General features: G+C 36.8%; 1 protein-coding gene across 1 annotated transcript in view; it reads right to left on the bottom strand.

Moving 5' to 3' along the window:
- Nucleotides 1-23,599, bottom strand: part of FGF12 (fibroblast growth factor 12) — a 268,909-nt gene that overhangs the window by 192,029 nt on the left and 53,281 nt on the right. The window contains exon 3 of the mRNA XM_028101058.2: nucleotides 4,626-4,729. Within this exon, the coding sequence (XP_027956859.1) occupies nucleotides 4,626-4,729 (104 nt within the window). The remainder of the gene's footprint in view (nucleotides 1-4,625; nucleotides 4,730-23,599) is intronic.

Here is a 23,599-nt window from a genome sequence, read left to right as displayed (position 1 = left end):
TGTAAAAAGGCTAAAATGGAAATAATGATACTACTTTAGACAAAATCTAGTGACAGACACAGCCTCACAATGAGAGGAACTAGACCTAGCCCAGGCTCCCTGCCCCAACCCCAGTGTTACCCTAGGATAGGAGCCTTGAAATGATTCTAACATCTTATGTTCAACTAGGGCCACTGGAAGCTGGATAGTAGCGGCAGCAGCAGCAACAACAACAACAACTAGAAAGTGAGGGCAGACCTCAGAGGAAGAGTATCATGAGGTGGGGCAGGGGAGGGGAGAGAAATGTTCCTGCAGACCAAAATTCCAAACACATGGAGAACTAATCTTAAATTCTAAGATAATTTCAACCTAATTCTAAAAATGATAGCCAAAAAATCAATGATTAAAACATGAATTCATTACCAAAGAAATTAAACTTTCTTTTTAAAAGAAAACTTCAAGCCTTAATACACACCAAAAACACTTCAAGAAAGCCTATATTAATAGCCTGCTTTTAACCCACCACAGAGCCCCTGGCTGCGCTGGTACTCTCCTGCTGAGGCATGCCACACAGAGGGACTCAGTACTGCCGGAGTGATGGAGCCTTGATGCTCTCTTCTCTTTCAGGTTTGCCTCCCCTCGTAGCAGCCTTCTCTAGTCTTATAACAAAATCTTCAGGCCTGTGCCCACCATTTAAAATTAAACAGAATAGAGACTCCAGAAATGGACTCTATGGTCAACTAATCTTTGACAAATCAGGAAAAAAATATCCAATGGAAAAAAGACAGTCTCTTCAATAAGTGGTGCTGGGAAAATTGGACAGCTACATACAGAAGAATCAAACTGTACCATTCTCTTATACCATACACAAAGATAAACTCAAAATGGACGAAAGACCTCAATGTGAGATAGGAATTCATCAAAATCCTAGAGGAGGGCGCCGGGGTGGCTCAGTTGGTTAAGGGACTGCCTTCAGCTCAGGTCATGATCTTGGAGTCCCGGGATCGAGTCCCGCATCGGGCTCCCTGCTCAGCAGGGAGTCTGCTTCTCCCTCTGACCCTCTTCCCTCTCGTGCTCTCTATCTCTCATTCTCTCTCTCTCAAATAAATAAAATCTTTTTAAAAAATCCTAGAGGAGAACATCAGTAGTAACCTCTTTGACATCAGCCACAGAAACTTCTTTCAAGACACATCTCCAAAGGCAAGAGAAACAAAAGAAAAATGAACCTTTGGGACTTCATCAAGATAAAAAGCTTTTGCACAGCAAACCAAACAGCCAACAAAACTAAGAGGAAACCCATGGAATGAGAGAAAATATTTGCAAATGACATTATTGATAAAGGGCTGGTATCCAAGACCTATAAAGAACTTATCAAACTCAACACCCAAAAAATAATCCAGTCAAAAAATGGGCAGAAGACATGAACAGACACTTCTCTAAAGAAGACATATAAATGGCTAACAGACACACGAAAAAATGTTCATCATCACTAGCCATCAGGGAAATACAAATCAAAACCACAATGAGATACCACCTTACACCAGTTAGAACGGCAGAAATTAACAAGACAGGAAACAAGTATTGGCGAGGATGTGGAGAAAGGAGAACTCTCTTACACTGTTGGTGGGAATGCAAGCTGGTACAGCCAATCTGTAAAACAGTATGGAAGTTCTTCAAGATGTTAAAAATAGAGCTACCCTATGACCCAGCAATTGCACTACTAGGTATTTACCCCAAAGATACAGATGTAGTGAAAAGAAGGGGCACATGCACCCCAATGTTCAGAGCAGCAATGTCCACAATAGCCAAACTATGGAAGGAGCTGAAATGCCCTTCAACAGATGAATGGATAAAGAAGGTGTGGTACATATATACAATGGAATATTACTCGGCCATCAGAAAAGATGAATACCCACCATTTGCAATGACATGGACGGAACTGGAAGGGATTATGCTAAGTGAAATAAGTCAAGCAGAAAAAGACAACTATTATATGGTTTCATTCATATGTGGAACATAAAGAATAGCACGGAGGACCATAGGGTAAGGGAGGGAAAACTGAAGGGGGACAATTCAGACAGGGAGATGAATCATGAGAGACTATGGACTCTGGGAAACAAACTGAGAGTTTCAGAGGGGAGGGGGCTGGGGAGATGGGGTAGCCGGGTGATAAATATTAAGGAAGGCACATATTGTGATGAGCACTGGGTGTTACATGTAACTAATGTATCATTGAACACTACATCAAAAACTAATGATGTACTATACAGTGGCTAACTGAACATAATAAAAAAACATAAAAATATAAAATAAATAAAATAAATAAATAAATAAAATTAAACACCAGCACTCACTCCAATTAGTTCTATCCAGAAAGAGGGTGATTTGAAAGTAAGAATCCTGATAATCTATGTCAGCCATACCATACTTATAATCAAAGGGAAATTGTTCCCAGTCGCCTCTACCACAAGCAGGAAAAAATTATGATTCTTGTTATGGGGCAAGTCTGATTTAAGAGAAGGGGAAAACTGAATATCTGGGTACCCCAAACAGGTAACTCAACAGGTAATTATTGGCTTTCTAAGGCATTAACTCCTTTACAAAAAAAACACCCACAGTAAAATTATCTAGTCAAGAATTTCATAAAATCTCTCCCATGGGCTCAAGTCTTCTGTGACTTAACCCTAGTTCTGAGAAAGAATAATAAAAAGTATGCATCTCTGGACATGCTTCAGAGTAGGAAGTTCACCTATCTCATACTGAATACCCAGGCTCCTCTCAGGAACTTTGGGATTGTACCCAACAAGGGTGCCCCTCCCCACCATTGCCCCCCCCACACACACACACACTCTTATACAACTGTCCTCTGCCTGCAATACTGTTGTCAGACTTTCTGTGTTTTTCTTCTTCCCAAACCTTTGGAAATGAACTCTGATCCAAAGAGCTGAACTCATCATTTTTGTATAATTGTTAGTTTTAGCTCTTTACTTGATGACTGATTAAATCCTTAAGTCAATATTATCCTACGATCATCTCCATGTTTTAGTTTGTATTATAGTCAAAACTTTTTTTAGGATTTTATTTATTTATTTATTTGAGATTGAGAGAGAGAGAGAGCATGGGGAGGAAGAGGGGCAGAGGGAGAAGCAGACTCCCTGCTGAGCAAGGAGCCTGACATGGTTTGTGGGGCTTGGTCCCACAACCCTGAGATCATTACCTGAGCTGAAGGCAGACACTTAATGACTGAGTCACCCAGGTGCCCCAAAACTTTTTTAAAGCTTAATTAATTGGAATTACTCAAAACAACAACCTTTTCTTTTGCTTATTTTAATTCTTACATTTAAAATATAGACTCACAATAAGTGGACATTAAGCACTGTTAGAATTATGGCACACTAAGAATGAAAATCATTTTTTTAACCAAAAATGTATTTATCTGTGTTATATTGAATAGAACAATTTAAAAAATGTACAGGTACACATCTAGTATATGAATACAAATGCATATCTGAATATGCTCAGGAATAAAATAGTAACTTAAAAATTCTAATATGAATGACAGATGTATCACTAAAAAGCAAGCATAGTATAGCAGAGATTCATTTAACTGAATATGAAAAGAGTTTAATAGAAGTTATTTAGTATTTAATTTAGAATCTCATAGGTATAAGTGAACTTCCTGAATAACTATGCTGTTTACTGAGATCATAGAAAGTAAGGGTGGAAATCTTTAACCATGATTTTCAAGGATATCTCTTTGTGAACTACAAATAGGCAAATTCCCTCATGAGAGAACAGAAATTATGAGTTATCATACTTGATACATGAGATTCAGAGCAGCCACACTCTCCCAATGCATAAATTATTATCTTGAGAGTCAGACAGGCATCAGATGACAGTTTACTACTTTAAAATGTCAGTGCTCATAACGTAGCCACTGGAGCTACCTAATTTTGTCAGTTTAAGGTTGAAAAGAGGTGTTAAACAACATGGTGTCCAACACACTGTGTTATAGGTCCAGAAATTAAGCCAAAGAGGGGAGCTAACTTGCCCAAAGAGAAATAGTAACTGAAATGTAAATAAAACTCAAATATCCAGCCCCTAATTCAGAGCTCATTTCATAAATTTACCTTGTCTTTGAAGTGACCAGTTATGACAGGAATCTGATGTATTAGGTACTGAACAGATTTATTAAATACAAACAAAACACAACCATTCCAAAAGTTTTTCTCTACAAGACAGAGAAGACTCCCAGACAAACTGAAGAATTTAACTAAGATTCTTAAACCATGCTATGTGCTTAAAGGAGAAGTAACAGGAGAAAGGAAAAACGTCTTACCCCTTGAATTAAGCAGAAAGGTAAAATTCGAAAGATTAACATATCCTCTAGAAGTAGAAGCCAGATGAAGAGAATTTATATTGCACAGCAAGTAACTAGCTCTTTCTCAAGAGGGCATGATCCTTCCCATTGTAAATTGTAAAAATCTTAATAAAATCCTGACCTATTGGGTCGGAAATTCTAAAATGACTTCAACTTCTAATTTTCTTCCCTAAAATAATGGTTACTTCACTAGCTCTCAATGCCAGGTTACGTGTACACACAAGCACATGCACACACATACACGCATGCTTTATGAGGTACTTACTGAGCTGTAGAGATAGCCTTCACCATTCATGGCCACATAGAGGCTGGCCTTCACCCCTTGGATAGCCACCACACGCAGGCCCACAGGAATTAGATTGAAGAGGGCTAGAGAGGAAAAGAGAAAACAGAGAGGAAAGAATCAGTGACCTTTTGAATAAATCATCCGGCTTCTTAGGATGACTACTTTGAGAATTAAAACCTACGAATTGAAATTAGTAGGGAGAGAGAGGGAGACTGAAGAGAGGAGCAAAACTGGCTTCTTGTGTCTGCACTACCTTTAATTACATAAACTCATCTGCAGTAAAGAGGTTACATTCCATTAGAAGGTCTCTATAGGCCCCACAGTTTCGTTTCAGAAAATGAGCACATACTCAGTGTAATATGATTTTTTCAAACAAATAAATAATTTGAACCAAAACATTCTCAACAGTAGAAAATGTAATTGCAGACATAAGTAATAATAAAATATGATCTTTATTCGACAGTCTCACACAATTCACAGCACTCACCCTGTACCTCTGAAACAAATAATACATTATATGTTTAAAAAAAAAAAGAAGAAGATAGCAGGAAGGAAAAAATGAAGGGGGGGGTAAATCGGAGGGGGAGACGAACCATGAGAGACTATGGACTCTGAGAAACAAACTGAGGGTTCTAGAGGGGAGGGGGGTGGGGGGATGGGTTAGCCTGGTGATGGGTATTAAAGAGGGCACATTCTGCATGGAGCACTGGGTGTTATATACAAACAATGAATCATGGAACACTACATCAAAAACTAAGGATGTGATGTAATATATGGTGATTAACATAATAAAAAAAGAAAAAAAAGATTATCTTTATAACTTATGCCAGAGTGTCTTGTTTTCAGATTTTTCCCTGTGGTCCTAAATATTGTCTTGAATACAGAAGATAAAGATAAAAATCACTGGCTCATTCTTAGCTACATTGGTGGAATGAGAGCATTTCTTTTAATAGTTTAATTCTTTTACATGTAACTGTAAATATATAAATAGATCAATAATTGATAGCTTAAGCTCTAATGGATATATTTTATATCTCAGAATATACACACACACACATATACACACACATATGTATATAGACATGCACAAAACCACTAAAACCATTAAAAATTAACTTGTTAAAATTAATTCAATATCGTAAGATGAAATAGGAACCTGCTTGTAATCTTTGAATATTTGGGTGGTCCACCACTGAAAATATTCAATAGTCTACATGTCTACTTGGAGAAGGTACTCAAATACCAGAAAGAAAAATAAGAAGACAATTTATTTTTCTTACAACAATATATCTTTATGAATTATATCTCCCTAGCATTACTCTAGTTACCGTTGCAATTATAAAATGAGCATAAGCATAAAACATTGCCCCTTCCCTGAAAGAATTCGTATTACATAAGGGAATAAAGTAATCATATAGGCTCTATAGATGACAACATGGCTACGGACTAAATATCTCACAGCTGCATGCATAAGAGCATATATCTGTAGTTACTTTAACATCCTGGTTTAGTTGGAGGTTCTTATCCCTCTTTTCTACTGATAAAATGTCCATCAGTTCTGGTCATCTTCTTAGTTTTGAATGTAAAATGTATGAAAATCTACCCAAGGGCTACCTGGAATGACTGATTATTCTCGGCTTCTCTCAACTTGGGATGGTAAGCTAAACAACACACACACACACACACACACACACACACACACACACACACACACACAGTATTTGGCAGTCAAATGTTCAGCTGATAGTTGTAGAGGATCAAGCCTGAGACCACAGGTTTACTATAGCAGGTTTTAATTCCTAGATGTGCTTGACACTGGATCAGTCTCTCTGCCTCCTTGAACCTGTTTCCGCATTTGTCATGAAAGTTGAGACTAGATCTTATGAGATGCTCAAGATTATTAGCTAGCTCAATTTGAATCTGAACTGGTTTTGTTGTTCCTATGTTCTTACCACTGTCTTTGTGCTACTGAAATAACTTAAGAAGTATGAGACCTTAAAGTCTAGTTAGGGAGAGAAAGCTAAGACATATGGAATAATCTGATACAGTGTATAATTTATTTCTATAATTAAATATAATATATGCATTCTATATATATTCTCTATGTTACAGAAGTTCAGGAAAATGGAAGATCTGTGTGGCCTGAAATATTCAGGAAATGTCTCACATGGAAGATGGGACCCAGGTTGACACTTAAAGAAAGGGCAGAATTTGGGTAAGCCAAGTACAGAAAAGCATTTTGGTGGGACAGGATTTTAGGTGGTTCTGGAGGATAATGGATGTGTACAGAAAGGGACTGGTAAATTGGATTTGATTCATAATAGGGAGAAATGAGAATGAACACTATATAGATAAAATAGGGATAAATGTCTGAATGTCTGTCACTCTAATCTTAGAGATCTAAACTTTGCCAAATGGAAAACAAGACGTGTGACGCACAAAGATTCAAGCAGCAACAGATTACAAAAAAAAGTGTGAGATTTGCAGGCAACGTAGTTTCTAAACTCACCACTCAGAAGCTACCTGGCTCGGAGTCATTCATTTAACCTCTGCTTTAATTTTCCTATCTGTAAAATGAACATAATCATCCTTACTGCATAGTGTTTACAGAAGAATCAAATGCATTATCATATATGCTTGAAAGTGTTTCATAAACAGAGAGGTGTTGCCTTGATATTAGAGTTCTTTGTCATTAATCTATGATTCTTTTGCTTCTCAAATAAGGTTACCATAAGGTCTGATCTAACAACTGACATTGTCTCACTAATATCCATTGTGTTTATATTCAGAAGATCACTTAATTATTTTTGTGCAATACTTAATTTTCAAAGTGCTGTTCAAGTTATCATTGTATTTGACCCTCAACCACCAACACTATGGGACATTTAGGACAGAATGATTATCCTAATTTTTAGAAGAACAAACAGGTTCAGAGAGGTAACCCAAGTGAAACTGCACATGAACAAAGGTTTTCTGGCTCTCTCATGTAGTTATCTGCCTAAAATATTGTGTGTCCTCCTTCTTCCTTTTTAAGTTTAATTTCCCCTAATATCCATTCTTGTCTTTTCACAAAGTCAGACTACTTAGCTACGTTTCTCTACACATCACGCAGCTGACTGTGGTTATGGACTCAGTAATGTCCAATGAGATGTTGGCAGAAAGGTCTCTGTACACTTGAAGACTCTTTCCTTAAAGACAGCTTCTAGGTTTCCTTTACCTAGAAGGTAAACCCTCCATCTTATGGCTGTTTGGACTGGGATGGGGGGCGGGGTGGCGGCTGGATCATCTGAGATTATGAAAACAAGGGCTACCCCTGAGGGAGTGGTGGCAGGTGAAGCTGGAAGGAGTTGGGTCTCAGAGGACATTGTGGGGCAATGGCACCAGGCCAACATTCAATTACCTAGGTCTGGCTTTTATGTGAGAAAAATAAGGCCTTGTTATTTTAGTCTGTGTAATGCAGAACCAGCCCTAATCCTTACTGACAGAGATTGCTAAAGAAAGCAGAGTTAATATGTAAGATACCAACTAAATGTAAGGTGCTTCTACATGGTAAATAAATGCTACTGGAAAGTATCAAGTTCAATGAAAATTCTTATGAGAAAGAACAATGAAATTCAAAATCGTGCAAAACATCTTTCCAACCTAAAGATTTCCCAGGACAAATGCTAAGAACACTGGTCCATTTATCTGAAACCGTCATAACAAAGCAACTCTAAAGCTGTTCATACCTGAGGAGAGCGCGAAAATTACTAAAGCCAGGCAGGGACAAAAGCAAGAAGCTGTGAAAGTCATACATGAACCGGAAAGTGATAATGGCTTTTAGATGATATGCTTTGGGAGACTTAGCAAGTCCATAAAAAAAAAAAAAAAAAAAAAAAAAAACAGTAAACATTTTAGAATGGAACTTTTTAATGGTAAAAGTTAAAAACTACTCTCTCTGGGAGGGTCCACATCTGCCTCCTAAAATCTTGAAAAATGGCACATGATGTACCCTTATCTATTGTTTATCTTCATTGTAGCACACAGGCTCTAGCTCACAGGAGTCCTTTGTTACTCACAAGAATTCCTCCCACGTCTCCAGTCTTCCTCTCCATCCTCGAAGCTGCAGGCCTTACTCAAAGTAAGTGGGCCACACCATTGTTCAAGCCCCTTGCCTCTCATCATGCCATTCCCCTGCTTACAACCTCCAGGCACTACACAAAGTCTCTACCCTGACCCTCAGCACCCTTTGCAATCTGGCTTCAAATAGCATCTGGAAGTTGATCACCTGCTACATATTCCAGTCACCATAACCGGCTTTATGGAATTTCCCCATTTCCTAAGTTCATCCTTGATCTTTAGTGAGGCTAAAGTTTCTTTTCTTTTGTTCTCTCTTTTTGAAAAACCTGTCTTCACTATTCAACTGCACCATGAGTTTTACCCAAACTCTTCTGAGATGGCTGTTTCCTTTTCCATGATTGTGTAATTCATTGGTATATATCTATAATAGCATTTGGAACATGGTATTATAGTCATTTATTTTCACATTTGTCTCCATCCCTAAAATGAAAGACTTCTGAGGGTAAGGCCTCTGTGATTTCTACCCCAGTCACATGTACATATCTTACATTCAATAAATGTTATTGATCATAAGAGTCATGAAAAGACACATTTCCGGAATTTGTGGTTTTCTTACTGGGAAAAAAATGCTTTTTTTTTAAGATAGAAACTAAAAACGTAAAACATCTCAACCTGATAGTAAAAATTACATATACACACAGCATACATTTCTGCTACATGATACTACTCCTTCTAATATATTTATTTATGGCTTCTAATAATTTGATCTCCCTCTTCCTAGTTTTTAACCCCATATTTTTGCTTACTTTATTCTCTCTGCTTGGAATGCTCTTCTCCCCATATCTTCATACTGAAATCTCTGCCATGCTTGAAATGACACACCAAATACCAAGCTCTTTCTCTCACTCCCAAACTGCCCCTGTCCTGAATCTAGACTATTTTCACCACAATTTATAATTTTCTTCCTTAAAAAAAAAGTTTCTGTCCTAACCACAGCTAGATTGTAAGCTCTCCAAACAAGTATCACATCTAAACAACACTTGTATAACATGGAGAAAAGGAGAGAGTGGGAGAGGAAGAAAAAAAAGAGAAACAGAGACAAAAAGAGAGATTGAGAGAATAAACAGACTAGTGTATATTCTATTTATATTCAGGATCCCAATAAACATTTGCTGAGGACTACCATCATAAGCCAAAGAGAGTCCAAGCATCAAATCTGATATTCAGGCATTTTCTCAATCTTGTCCTTTCCAAAAGGAATATCTCATTCTAAACATTTATGTAAATCTAACTCTTATATTTTGAAAAGTGAAATAAGGGAGTTGGTATTCTTGGAATCCATACAAAACTCAATCACCAAACCACATGGGGAAATGGTATAAAAAGGGCAATGAGGGGAAAGGATAGTTTCTTCAACAAATGGTTCTAGAAAAACTGGATATTGGCATGCAAAAGAATGAAATGGGACCCCTATTTTATACTATACACAAAAATAACTCAAAATAGATTAAAAATCCAAACATAAAACCTGAACCTATAAAATTCCTAGAAGAAAATATAGGAGAAAATTTTGTTGACATTGGTCTTGGCAGTGATTTCGTGCATATAACACCAGAAGTGTGGGCAACAAAAGCAAAAGTAGGCAAGTGGGACTACATCAAACTAAAAGCTTCTGCAAAGCAAAAGAAACAATCAACTGAATTAAAAGGTAACCTGCAAAATGGGTATAGACTATATAACCAATAAGGTGTTAAAATCTTACATGGATAAGTAACTTCTACAACTCAATAGCAAAAACCCAAATAACCCAATTAAAAAAATGGGCAAAAGACTTAAATAGACACATCTCCAAAGACAATGTACAAATGACCAATAGGTACATGAAGAATGTTTAACATCATTAATCACCAGAGAATGCGAATTAAAACCATGGTGAGATACCACCTCATACCTGTTCAAGTGGCCACTATTACATAAATAAATAAATAAATAAATAAATAAATAAATAAATAAATAGTATTGACAAGGAACTTTGTGCACTACTGATGGGAATGTACAATGGTGCAGCCAATATGGAAAATAGTATGGAGAATCCTCAAAATTTAAACACAGAGCCACCACATGATCTAGCAATCCTACTCCTGGGATATATGTTTTTTTTTAAGTTTTACTTATTTATTCATGAGAGTCAGAGAGAGAGAGAGCGAGAGAGAGAGGCAGAGGCAGAGGGAGAAGCAGACTCCCTGCCAAGCAAGGAGCCCGATGCGGGACTCAATCCCAATCATGACCTGAGCCGAAGGCAGATGCTTAACCATCTGAGCCACCCAGGCGCCCCCTACTCCTGGGATATATGGAAAAAGTTGAAATCAGGATCTCAAGAACTTATATGTTCATTGCAGCATTATTCACAATAGTCAAGATATACAAACAACTTAAATGTCCATGGATGGATAAGTGAAGACAGACAATGTGGCATATACATATAATGGAATAATATTCAGCATTTTAAAAAAAGAAAATCTTGTCATATGCGATAACATGGATGAATTAGGACGCTGTGCTAAGTGAAATAAGCTAGTCCTAGCATTACTCCACTGCATTATTCCACTTACATGATGTATCTAACATAATTAAACTCATGAGAGCAGAGAATAGAATGGTAGTTGCCAGGAGCCAGAGGGAGAGGCCAATGGGTAGCTGTTATTCAAAGGATGTAAAGTCTCAGTTATGCAAGATGCCTAAGTTCTAGCGATCTGCTGTACAACATGGTGCCTATAGTTAACAATACTAAATTGTGCACTTAAAAAATATGTCAAGAGAGTAGATCTCATGTTAAGTGTTCCCACAAAAAAAAAAAAAGGAAAAGCAAAGGGGCACAAGGAAAATTTTGAAATTGATGGGTATGTTTATTACCTTGATTGTAGTGTGGTTTCATGAGTGTATGCATGTATCAAAACTCAACAAACTGTATACATCAAATATGTACAAGTTTTTTTGTACATCAAATATACTTCAAGAGAGTTTTTTTAAGTAATGAAGGAAAATGGTAAAAAAAAGATCTAGTAGATGAATTGCATTGATACACTCAGTTCTCTACTTTTCCTTCTATTTAGATGCTTTGCCATGTAAATATGCAATGCTCTAGAACGATATTCTGTCCTATCCCTTGACACGGGGCTCAACCATGTGACTTGCTATGGCCAAGAGGATGTTAGCAAATGCAAGCAGAGTCTGAAAAAGAGCTCATTTATTCCCATTTGTTCATTTCTCCTCTGCCACTGCATTAAGAAGAACATGCACAGACTAATCCACTGGTGCCAGGAAGAGGATGTAAGACACTTAGGGCAAAATAAAGTGGTTTCAGTAATCCAGCCAAAGCAATTCTAGATTAACTGACAGATAGCTGACCCCCAGATATGTAATTGAGACAAAATCAACAGAGCTACCTGGCCAGCCACCCCAGTCACATGAGACATAACACTGCTGTTGCATGCAATGGAGTCTATGTGATTGCTGGATACACAGCATTAGTGTAATAATGTATAAATGACTAGCAAAAGTTATTTCTTGGGGGAAGTAGGTGATGGATTTGAAATGCCCTGATACCATACAACCCAAAATTCTCATATTTGATAACAACCCTCAACATGTACATGAGATTACCAACGATGAGCTACGAAGCTAAAATAAACTTTTATAAATTAAAATAAAGTTATAGGGGCACCTGGGTGGCTCAGTCGTCAAGCGTCTGCCTTCGGCTCGGGTCATGATCCCAGGATCCTGGGATCGAGGCATGCATGGAGCTCCCTGCTCAGCGGGAAGCCTGCTTCTCCCTCTCCCCCTGCCCCTGCTTGTGTTCCCCCTCTCACTGTGTCTCTCTCTGTCAAATAAATAAAATCTTAAAATAAATAAATAAATAAAGATATAAAGGATAATTTTTGACTAATTATGCCACAGGAAAGACTGAATTTTTTTTCAGGAAATAATTACAAGATTGTTGCCATATGAAAAGATGTTCAAAGATTATACATATAAATAATGGAAAATAAATGTATAAACTTAAATCCATCAAGTAATTAAAATATTTTATTTCCCTAGATTTTACCATCATTGTGATAACTTTCAGCTTTTTAAAATTTAATCTTTTGTGATTTATTTTCTCACCCTACTCACTTTTGTGCCTAATTTTCATTCCATCATGCTATATTTGTTTTTTCTGAGGGAATGCCTAAAATTGTGTAAGTTTTAGGACCTACAAAATTTCAGTCAGTCTCAGGTTGAAATGAAGTGGCAGGAGAGAATGAAAGAAAAGTAACACATAAAGTAGGAAAAACTAAAAAGATTATATTCATGGAATGCCTACATTTTTTCAGGCATCATGCTAGGCATTCTGACATGTAAAATGTCACTTTTAAAATAAGTATCTCACTACTTGGCTTTATTTCAGGGTATAAAAAGTCTTAACTTCTTTTTTGGGTACCAAGTGAATAAAGAAGGGAATGAAAATTGCCACCCTAAACTTCAGGGTATGATTCCATAGCCTTAGCCATTTGAACTCTCATATGGTATCTGGTAAATATCTCTATAATGTCTGTGGTTCATAAAATATGTATTCTTTCCATAAATATCTATTGAGCACTTAGTATATGCCACCTGTCGTGCTTATGATGGAGAAATAGTGAGGTAGCCAACAGATGTGGTCCCTGGGGGATAAACCTTCATCTGTAATCCTTCCTGAGGTTCCCACTATTCTGTGGGCAACTTGAAGGCCCTGGAAACTGTTGTTATCCTTGTTGCCTAGAATATAGCATCCTGGTCTCATTAGGCGCTCTTCAATATTTGCCAAATACATAAATAAATCAGCAGTGGTTTCTCTTTAAGCTTGCTTATGCATAGCTTCTCTTGGTCATATTTCCAGCATGCAAGAAAATTAAGCATGCAAGAAAAGCATGCAAGAAATTAAGCATGCAAGAAAAAACTGACAATATTTATCACACATAGAATATATTTAAATGTGGAATCTAAAGGGAAAGCCAGAAAATTTACATGACAGAGTTTGAGAGGACAAAAGCATAGGATGCATGGGGCTGGTGTGTGTGAATGGTGAAGCAGGTTTTAGAAGGAATGAAGAAGAAAGGAAGAGTTTGAGGAAATCTGTTACAATCAAGATATTAGATCTCTTATAAAATTATACTGGACCTGAAAAAAGTACCTTGTGGAAGCGCTGTGTTTTTATCCAACTTAATTTCTACCTGACTGTTACCCACAAAAATAATTCCTGTGACAAAAAAATGTAGCAATCAATCCAAAACATCAGAAAACACTTACTGTGACAACCAGTGAAGGTGCAAAGGAGAAGAGGAAGAGAGGAAAAGAAAGAGAAAGGAGGGAGGGAAGAATAAGTTCCTTATGAATTCTTCTTTACAACAGGTAAATCCAGTATCTTCTCAAGCAACTTGGAAGGATGGCCTCCTTATTGCTTGTAATAGTGAACAGGTATAAAAGAGCATAGTCATGTTTTCAAATTCCGAGTTGAACCTGCAGAATGGGCAGTGGAAAGCATGCATTTTGTGACCAACTGAAAATCCAAGTTAAATTTATAGTGGAAGATACTGAGAGAGAATCGAGATATTTGGGTTTATAATCTGTGTGCTCTCAATATCAGATTGTCTTGAAAATTATTGTTCCCCACACATCAAAATGTTCTCAATAAAGATACTTCTTTAGAATGTGAATAATACCATATCCTACAAAAATATGAACCTAAAATTAAGTTGATACCATGTTATTTTTCCTTATAATCCAATAGTCTCCTGTAATAACATTTGTAATTATAGTATTTATGATAACATTTGTAAGTCACTCAACTGGTTTTACATTAGTCATGAAAATAGTATCTATTTCTGGCCTTTATTTATCATTTACTAAGGTCAATTCTTCCCCCTCTTCATTTTCAATAGGAAAATGATCTTACAGAATAGTCAACAAACTAAGAGATAGATAGTCTGGGCTCTTAACTCTTACAACACAAAAGTGGTCATATAAATTATGGTACAATGGAGTATTCATTCGGGCAAATTAATTGCTGCCTCATCCTCATTCCACAGCATTACACAACACTTACCACATTGCTTTTTCATATTTATATGTTTGCCTGAATCTCCCAGTAAACCAAGAATTTTTCAAGAGAATGAAATACATTTTTTTTCATCCAAGGTACATTGCACAGTAGAAACCTAAACAATTGTGGTCATTGAACTTAACTCCCTAAAATAGCTTTCCTTCCAGAATTTAAGGGAAAGATATGATAGTCCCTACTTTAGCTATTAAGGAAACAAGACTAGGATGAAGACTGAACTTGGAGGACATAGCTCTCAGTCATGAGCCCTAGTTCTAACATTTAATGGCTTTGTGACTTTGGTGACTGGAAGTAATGTAACCTCACTGAGCCTTAACGTCCACTCTGAATGCTTCACTGACTTGTTATGATGATGAGTTAAAATAATATTTTTCAAATACTTGTTAAACTATAAAAGTAAAGTACAAAGTATTACTGGTGTGGTTAGAGCTTTCACAATGGGGGTAAGGGGTAAGGGACACTTGGGTCATCATCATTTCATATTTTAACTTAAATTTCTTAAGATGTTATGGCAGAAAAAAAAGCAACGTACTTCATCTTATATATTTAAGATTCAGTGAGCAAAAATAATTATGTATTTAAAACGAAACAATGAAAACAATGTAAAAATCAACATACTTTAGGTTATAGTGATTTAGTGTTTTCAGGCTGATGTCTTACTTTATAAACAATTGGTCAAATAATCCAACTGCCTGATTTATTTTCTCCACTGAATTTACTGACTTATGGAACTGATGAGTGGTTTGGGGCTTAGAGACTTAAAATTGTTCTTTTAAGCATTGGCCCATAGCAAACATTATGAATTTTCAACATAGTGAAAATGAGCAACATGATGATCCCTTTCTTGGACAAAAGCTAGTAGAATCCTGCCACTGGCTTTTAAACCTGATATTATCATAGAACCTTTCCTGTGTTACTTCAGAGATGTTCAAAAACTTGCATAATTAACAAGTCAATTCAATGTGATTTTTTTTTCCTTAAGATGAAAAATGAAGCATGTCACTATCGATAATGAAAGCAAATGCCCATCATCACTCATCCTCTGCAACCAATTTGTCTTACACATCAGACTTGTCTTATGGTCCACATGAAGAACTCTGAACAGCACAGGTGTCAGTCCAGATCAAAGGGCAGAAACATCCTTCAAAAAATCTTTCATGTTTTCAAAGGTTTTAGATTTACATCTTCCACAAATCTTCCATCAAACACCAAAATTGACACTATGGCCTGTCAGGCTTATTCATTAATTTATCACATCTATTCCAGACACTATGCTAGGCACTTGTAATACACTGATGTAAAAGACAGACTTGGTACCTGCAATCATAGTGGTGAAAGTCTATAAAATAGAAAAAAAAAATAACTCCACATGTGAACTCTGCAACCATCTTTACAGAGGAGGGCACTGAATCTCAATGATGTGGTTTTCCCAAGGTCATGAAATCCTCCAAGGACTAGGATGTGAACCTAGGTTCTGGTGGCTGTAAGGCTATAAAATATTGTTGCTCTTGAGAAATAAAAGAGAATTTCTAGCAACTACAATCTAAGTAGTTGTAAAGAAAGTGAGAAAAAAAATGGAACTACAATAAATAGATTTGGAAGCCTTAAAAGGAATTTTTCAGGCAAGCAGAAATTCCCCACTCAGAAAGTACAAAACCTTTAGTTCCTCTTAGTTAAAATTACACACAGACAACAAAAGCTAACTTGCTTGAGATGGTTTAGATATGCACAACCAAAGCTTTGCACTTCATTATCATTAATTACCAAAACAGGAAAGCACTTTTGAAAATTTATGCACACAATACTGATGAGCAATTATATTTAAATAGTGAGAAGTCAGTGAAAAAGCCACAAAGAAACATTCACAATTTCACTCAAGTTATACTGACACTGTCATTCAAATGTTATATTTACTGATCATGAGTAATATATATATACATATATATATATATATACACAATGTAATATCTATGATATGGTATAATATGTAAATATAAATTATATTTCTGCTTCATTCCAAAAATATTCAGTGGATCTATAGAAATAAATGTGGTTAAGATATTTTTTTAGAAATGGAGGGGGAAAAAAAGAATTTGAAAAATAATAGGATCAGTATTCTCTACCTTAAAATGTGTCAGCTCATTTCTCCCATTGTCCCTACGTACAAAATTTTTCCAGAGTACATTTCACCTATCATTTGATTGCAATTGCTCAGTAACATTCAGTGGTTCCCCATCTCCTAAAATATAAAGTGTAAACTTCCTTACGTGTTGTTTAGCACTCTAAAATATGGTCCCGCGATACCTCCACATAATTTCTTTGCTAGACCCGTTGGTCATTTAATTTGTCCCGACATGGAAGGAGCTTTCCCCACTTGGTAATTTTGTGCCTCTTTATCTGAAATGCAGTTCTCCTGATCTTAGCTCACCTATTTTGTTCCTATTCTTCAAGGCTCAGTTTAAAGTCCACTTTCTCTGAGCACCATGGCTTTTGGGGATCTCTTCCATCTCTGAAATCTAGTGATTTTTTTCTAATCACTTGGCAGTACCAGTGCTACCTGGCATTATTAAGTTTAATTTACATAAAGTTTCAACCTCAACTTTGTCTATTATTCTAGGAGCAGCTAGAAAGCAGGAATTGTATGAGAATCATCTTTGTAACTTAGTAACTAGAACACAATTCTCCCTCAATATATGTTGGTGTTAATGAAGATGAAGCATACATATGGCAGGCGTGTGTGAAATTCCAATCATTTTGCTGCAGCTGCCCAAAACTATGTCTTAAGGAGACATCTGAGGCTAGGCCACAATGACTGTTGTAAAACCTTAGTGATGTCTTAACAAAACAAAACAAAACCAAAAGTAAAAGAATTTAGTAATGTCTGCTGTGGACCCAGGAGGGACCATTTACTCGTCATCTCCAGCTTTTTTTTAACAATACAATATCAAGGAACATTCCATAAAAGGACAGCAATGATTTGCAGTGTACTTTAAAATAATATCTTATTGTGTAACTCTGTCTCAAAGTTTTTTGCTGCATATTACAACCTTCTGGGAGTTTTGTTTGTTTATTTTTAAATTCTGATACCTTGTCCATACCCATACCAACTAAATAAAAATCTCCAAGATTGAATCTAGGCCTCAGTATTTTTTTAAATTCCTCATATGATTCCAATGTGCAGCATTGCTAAAAAGCAATTTCATATTCAATAGGTCTGGGGGTAGTTCTAACCAGCTCACAGATGATGCTTATTGAACCTCATCAGTCCTTAGACTAGAGCTTGGTGTGGGCAGTATCGTCATCTCCTGCAGGTTACAGGAAAGGCAGAACCTCAGGCCCCATCTACCTACGGAATCACAATTTGCATTTTCACAAGATTCCCAAGTGATCACTAGGCACGTAAGATTCAAGAAGCACTGTTCTAGAGCAGTGGTTCTCAAAGTGTGGTCTTATGAACTTGTTAGAAACACAAACATTCAGCCCTTCTTCCAGATTACTGGAATCAGAAATTCTGGGAGTAAGGGCCCAAAAACCAGTAGTTTAACAAGCCCTCCAGGTGATTCTGATGACCACTACAGTATAAGAAGCAATGTTCTAGAAGTCACTCTTCTTTTACTTGACTGTACTTCAGAATCATCTGTGTTATTTTAAAATACTCATGCCTTGGTTCCATCCTCAGAGATTCTGATTTTATTGACCTGGGCATCAGATTTTTTTTAAAGTCACCCTGGTGATTCTAATGTCCAAAAATTCGGGAGCCATTGTTCCAGAGGACTTTGACATCAGTGGGAAGTAGACTATCTTCCCTTGCATCTTGATACGACTTTCCCTGCTGAGATCACCAGCAGATTCAAAGGACTGAGAAAAGACCATGTGTAACTGTATTCATTCCTACCAACTTTGAGGGAAATTCCAAGTGCAGTGGGGTTGAATCCTATCCAGATTCAACTTCAATCAAATTCCCTTAAAGACAAGAAGGCTGGGTCTAGGGCCCAGCAGAGTGTCGAAACTGCATGTGAGGCACCAAGAACGCCCATTAACAATTCTTCGTGGCTCTGCTCAGTCCTATACCTTCCCAGAAATTATTCTTGTTCACACTTCCGGCAGCATAGATTTCTCCTCTTCAGACTTCCCAAAGCACTCTCTTCCATGAGGGTAAGTTTGATATTATATACTTTAAGTCCTTACATATAATTCCCATTTTACAGTTGAGAAACTAAGGTTTGAAAGTGCTAAGCAAATTGACCAAGTGTATACAGCTGGTAAATGGAGAAATGCATGTTAATTTCCATAACTGTCTGTCTCTGAAATTGTATGGGATATTCACAACACCACACTGCTTCCTCAGGATCATAACCGGTCCCCGCTACATACTAAAGTAACAATAAAATTATGTATTCTGGCAATACCTAAGTAAGAGGAAGCAAAGAGAAGTTCTCTTTAAGATATTTTTAAAAATTCAATTAGAATACTATAGAGTGGGCTTAGTAATGCTGAACAGACATATTTTGACATGGGAATGTGCTCCACATTCTGTCTCAGTGTCAGGAAAAGCAGATGTACTAAGTGCAACCTCACTAGATCTTGGCGGGATGCCTGCTCAGTACCACTCTATCTAGGCTACTGAATAATACATGGAAATATATACATACACACAAACACACACATCCTACACACCTCAAATTTCCCAAGTCAGATACACGAAACGGGCCACCAGATTAAGAATGTAAAAATTACTGTATAATGGTTTACTATTTCTAAAAAATACTTTAATTTTCAATGTAAATACACCAAACATATTGAAGAAAAATCCTCTCAAGTTCAGTGTTTATACCGTCTTAAAGTAAACCACCATAATACTTTACAAGTAAATCATACTTCCTTCTTAATACTTTTAAAAAGTGTTGGGAGAAAATGTAGTGGTATGATTTAAGGGAATGTTTATTATACACTGGGAAATATTAACCAGGAAAGAGAAATTCAGTGTAGAGTGGGTAAAGGCATTAACTCTGGAACTAAATTCGCTGTGTACACATCCTGGGTCTACCATTTAATATCTGTGTGACCATGGGCTAATTATTTGAACTCCCTATGCCTCAGTTTACTCATCTTCAAAGTGGGCATGACTATAATACCTGTTTTATAGAACTGTTGTGATACTTGAATAAAATTTCTAAAATTACTCAGTGAACATTAGCTATTATTATCTGATATACTGCAAATTCATATTTTTTTCCAAATCCCTCAGGGAAAATATATAATTCTTCTTTTATAGTTCATGGTAGTATACCCTGGAAAATATCCATCCACATGAGAATAAAGGTATGATTAATTCCTTAATAAACTGGTGGCTATAAACCAGATACCTAATCAAACCAGAGACATATAAGAAATCCTACTGCCATTAATTACTATCTCTATTAAGCTTGAGAATGTAGGCAAACCTACTTAATCTCTGAAGCAATAATTTGTATTGAGGAATAAACACAGGAGGGAGATATAATGGAACTGAATTTTCCTTACTCTCCTTTGACCAAATCAACTTCACAACTCAGAGCCTCAGAAGCAGGTGATTTCAGGGAGATTTTTAACAATCTCTAATTTATCACAACTCTAAAACCCTTTTCTACTACTTCAAGGAACCCACTCCCCCTTTTTTTCTTACTTTTTAAACACCTCAGTGTATGGTTTCTGTTCCCTGCAAAATAAGCTTAAATTTAGCTCCTGGTCCTGGTTGAATAATAAAAGTAATGGCTCCCTCTCTCATAGGTAAATGTACCATTTACATACTTTCAGAAAATGATGCCTCTGTAATTATCAGCATGAATATATATTCACATAATGCTTTGAAGATATATGTAAAACTGTGCAAGAGTGTATTCTTGTACTATTATTGCTATACAGTTCACTTTTCCAGACTAAGCCTACTCAATTTTCTTCCTATTTTCATAATGGAAAATGACTTCCTTATCCATCCTTTGAAGTCTCTTAAATTATCTGTCATTCTCAAAACAAAATGCAAACGTGATCCAATTTGCATTAATCCTTCAGGCTAGGTGTTGTTCAACAAAGTCATATTCATTTTTGATGGAGTTATTCTGAGAATTCACTTGCATTCATTTATTCAATGAATATTGACAACCTAATATGTGCCAGACATGACGCTGGGTGCTGGAGAAACAGCAGTGCAAAATGCAGACAAAGCTCTCTGCCCCTGTGGAGCTTTTATTCTAATTAAGCCTTCCAATTTAAATGGTAGTGTGGTTATATCCTATTATTACTACAAATTAACCTATCCATATCCATTATTAAGGCATTACCTATTATTAAGACCTTATTACATGCCAACACCGAGATAAATCAGACATAGTCAATGACTTCAAGAAACTCGTAACCTAAAGGAAGTAAACAAGTCACATACATAATAAATTTATACACATGAAACTGCATACATTTCTTAAGAGAGGTACAATGTATGCCGAGGAAAAAGCAGGACTTCCAGTTAAAGAAATCAGAAAAAGTTTTCAAAGACAAAAAGCAGTTGATATTGTTTTTAGAGGAGGATACAATTAATGAAAAAAATAACATAAGCAAGTATGAATGAGGAAATTCTGTGGTGTATATATATGGGGAATGTCTTAGTGGAGGAGGGACATAATAAAATAAATAAGTATATAAGACAGTAGCAAGTGTTCCGGAGGAAGGACAAAATCAAGTTGCCAAGGGAGAGTGAAGTGTTGAAGACAAGGATTGAAATGGATAGACTAACCAGAAAAGGTACACCAAACTCCATGGGGAAAGGCTTCTCTTCTGAATAAAGGCATGAAGAAGATGAGAAAGGGGGCTATTTAGATATTAGGAGGAAGAACATGCTAGGAAGACATGGAATGATGGTACCAAGGGCTTCTGGAAAGACCATGGTTGTTGTGTTTGAGGAACAACAGGAAGATTAGTCGAAAGAAAGGAGGGCAAACAGTCAAGAGATAATGGGCAAGGTTATGTAGAATCGTATCAGTCATAAAGTGAACTCGGCTTTTACCCTTAACGCTGTATGATGAAAGAGGCTGAACAGAGAATGGACCTATCTGACCCATGTTGTAACTGGGTCTGGCTACTCTGTGGATAACAGATTGAAGAGGGAAAGCTTTAAATGACAAGATCAGTCAGGAGGCTATTGCAAAAGTCCAAAGATGAGAGCAGCTTGGTCTACATTGTGGCAATAGGGGTATTGAAAGTGGTCAGATTCTGTTATATTTTGAAGGCAGAGTGAATTTACTACAGTTTTCAAATTCATTGCAAAAATTACTGTACTACCCACTTTACAATTTTGCCCTTTTTAATGATGTGTTTAAAGGAAAAATTTCAAGGGTTTCAAAGGCAAAACCAAAATTCATTACCAATTTGTAGGCTTTCAGTTTCAGATCTTTCAGGGATATTGGAGATAACCTTTTCCAAACACCTCATTTTACAGAGTAGAAAACCAAGGAACAGAAAGCTTAAACAAGAACAGGCAGCTAAATGGGGACAGGACCTGGACTGGAAACGAGGTTATCGGACTCACAGCCCAAGTCACTTTGACTTACAGTTAGTGATATTTCAGTGGCTTATACTCTCCATTTGAAGGTGTATTCAGTCATTTTGATTTTACAACACTGAGTAAGAGGTACGCCAAACTCGAACCTCTTCAGGGGCGAGGCAGGCTGGAGGAAAATGTGGGGGAAAGCAGGTACATCCACTGTTTGAATACATTCATTTTTTTTCACCGTGAGGTGTGCCAGCTAAATGAAACATATCTGCCATAGCCCTCCAGTTTGGGATCTTGGAAACTGTTCATTGCTGTGCTCCACAGAAGAGCAAATAAGGACATTGCACTCTAAGAGGGGGAATACAAATGTAGATAAGGAATTTCAGTCTAATGTGATTTGTGCAGCTGTAAATGTACACACAAGGTTCAGACACAGTTGGGTGAAGCGAGTTAGTGGGGGTGTTGGGAAAGGGTGGCAGTTGTCAGGGAAAGCCGGAGAAGGCTTCACACAAAGAAGAAAAAAGTTGAGAAGGGTTTTAAAGGGTAAGAGTGGCTTACCAGCAAAGCCAGTGAATAAGATTGGGTAAGTCATTCCATGTAAATGTAATTAGCATGTAAAATGTCCAAGATATAGGCTTATCTGTTTCATTTGTGTAATTCCCCCAAACCTATGTTTGATTATACATCTGTCTAGAATTGAGCTCTTGACTCTCTCTGGGTATAAATCAAATACAACATTCATTCCATTGTGTGTGTCTTCTTTATCCATTCATCTATTGTATGTTAAATACACTAGAATTAAAATAATTTTTTTAAATGTGGCTACTAGAAAACGTAAAAAAACTTCAAAAATAACTGATTTCACACATGTTTGAGACACTACAAAGTCTGAATTTCATCGTGCTTTGCAGGATGCCTACAAACCTATGCTTTCCCTATTACATTAGGAATCAGGTACCAGTAGAAGTATGTGTCGCAGTCCCAAGACAGAGACTGCCTTAATCAGCAAATGTGAACATTCCAAATCCTGGGGCAGAGGAGAGTTACCAGTCATACCTACTGCAGTGCGTCAGAATCATCCAGAGAGCTTGTCGAAACAGAGATTGCTGAGCCACAGCCCAGAGTTCTAATTCAATATGTCTAGCGTTGAGGCTCAAGAATGTTCCCAGATGACGCTGATGCCGGAAATGGTCTGGGGACTACACACTGTATGAACCACTGACTTAGAGT

The sequence above is a fragment of the Eumetopias jubatus genome, unplaced genomic scaffold, assembly GCF_037043125.1.
Source record: "Eumetopias jubatus isolate StellerSeaLion01/CBP00866 unplaced genomic scaffold, mEumJub1_p1.0 scaffold_1, whole genome shotgun sequence".
In the NCBI taxonomy this organism is placed as follows: domain Eukaryota; kingdom Metazoa; phylum Chordata; class Mammalia; order Carnivora; family Otariidae; genus Eumetopias; species Eumetopias jubatus.
The sequence above is the reverse complement of the archived record's forward strand: the minus strand, read 5'-3'. Positions and strand labels throughout refer to the sequence as shown.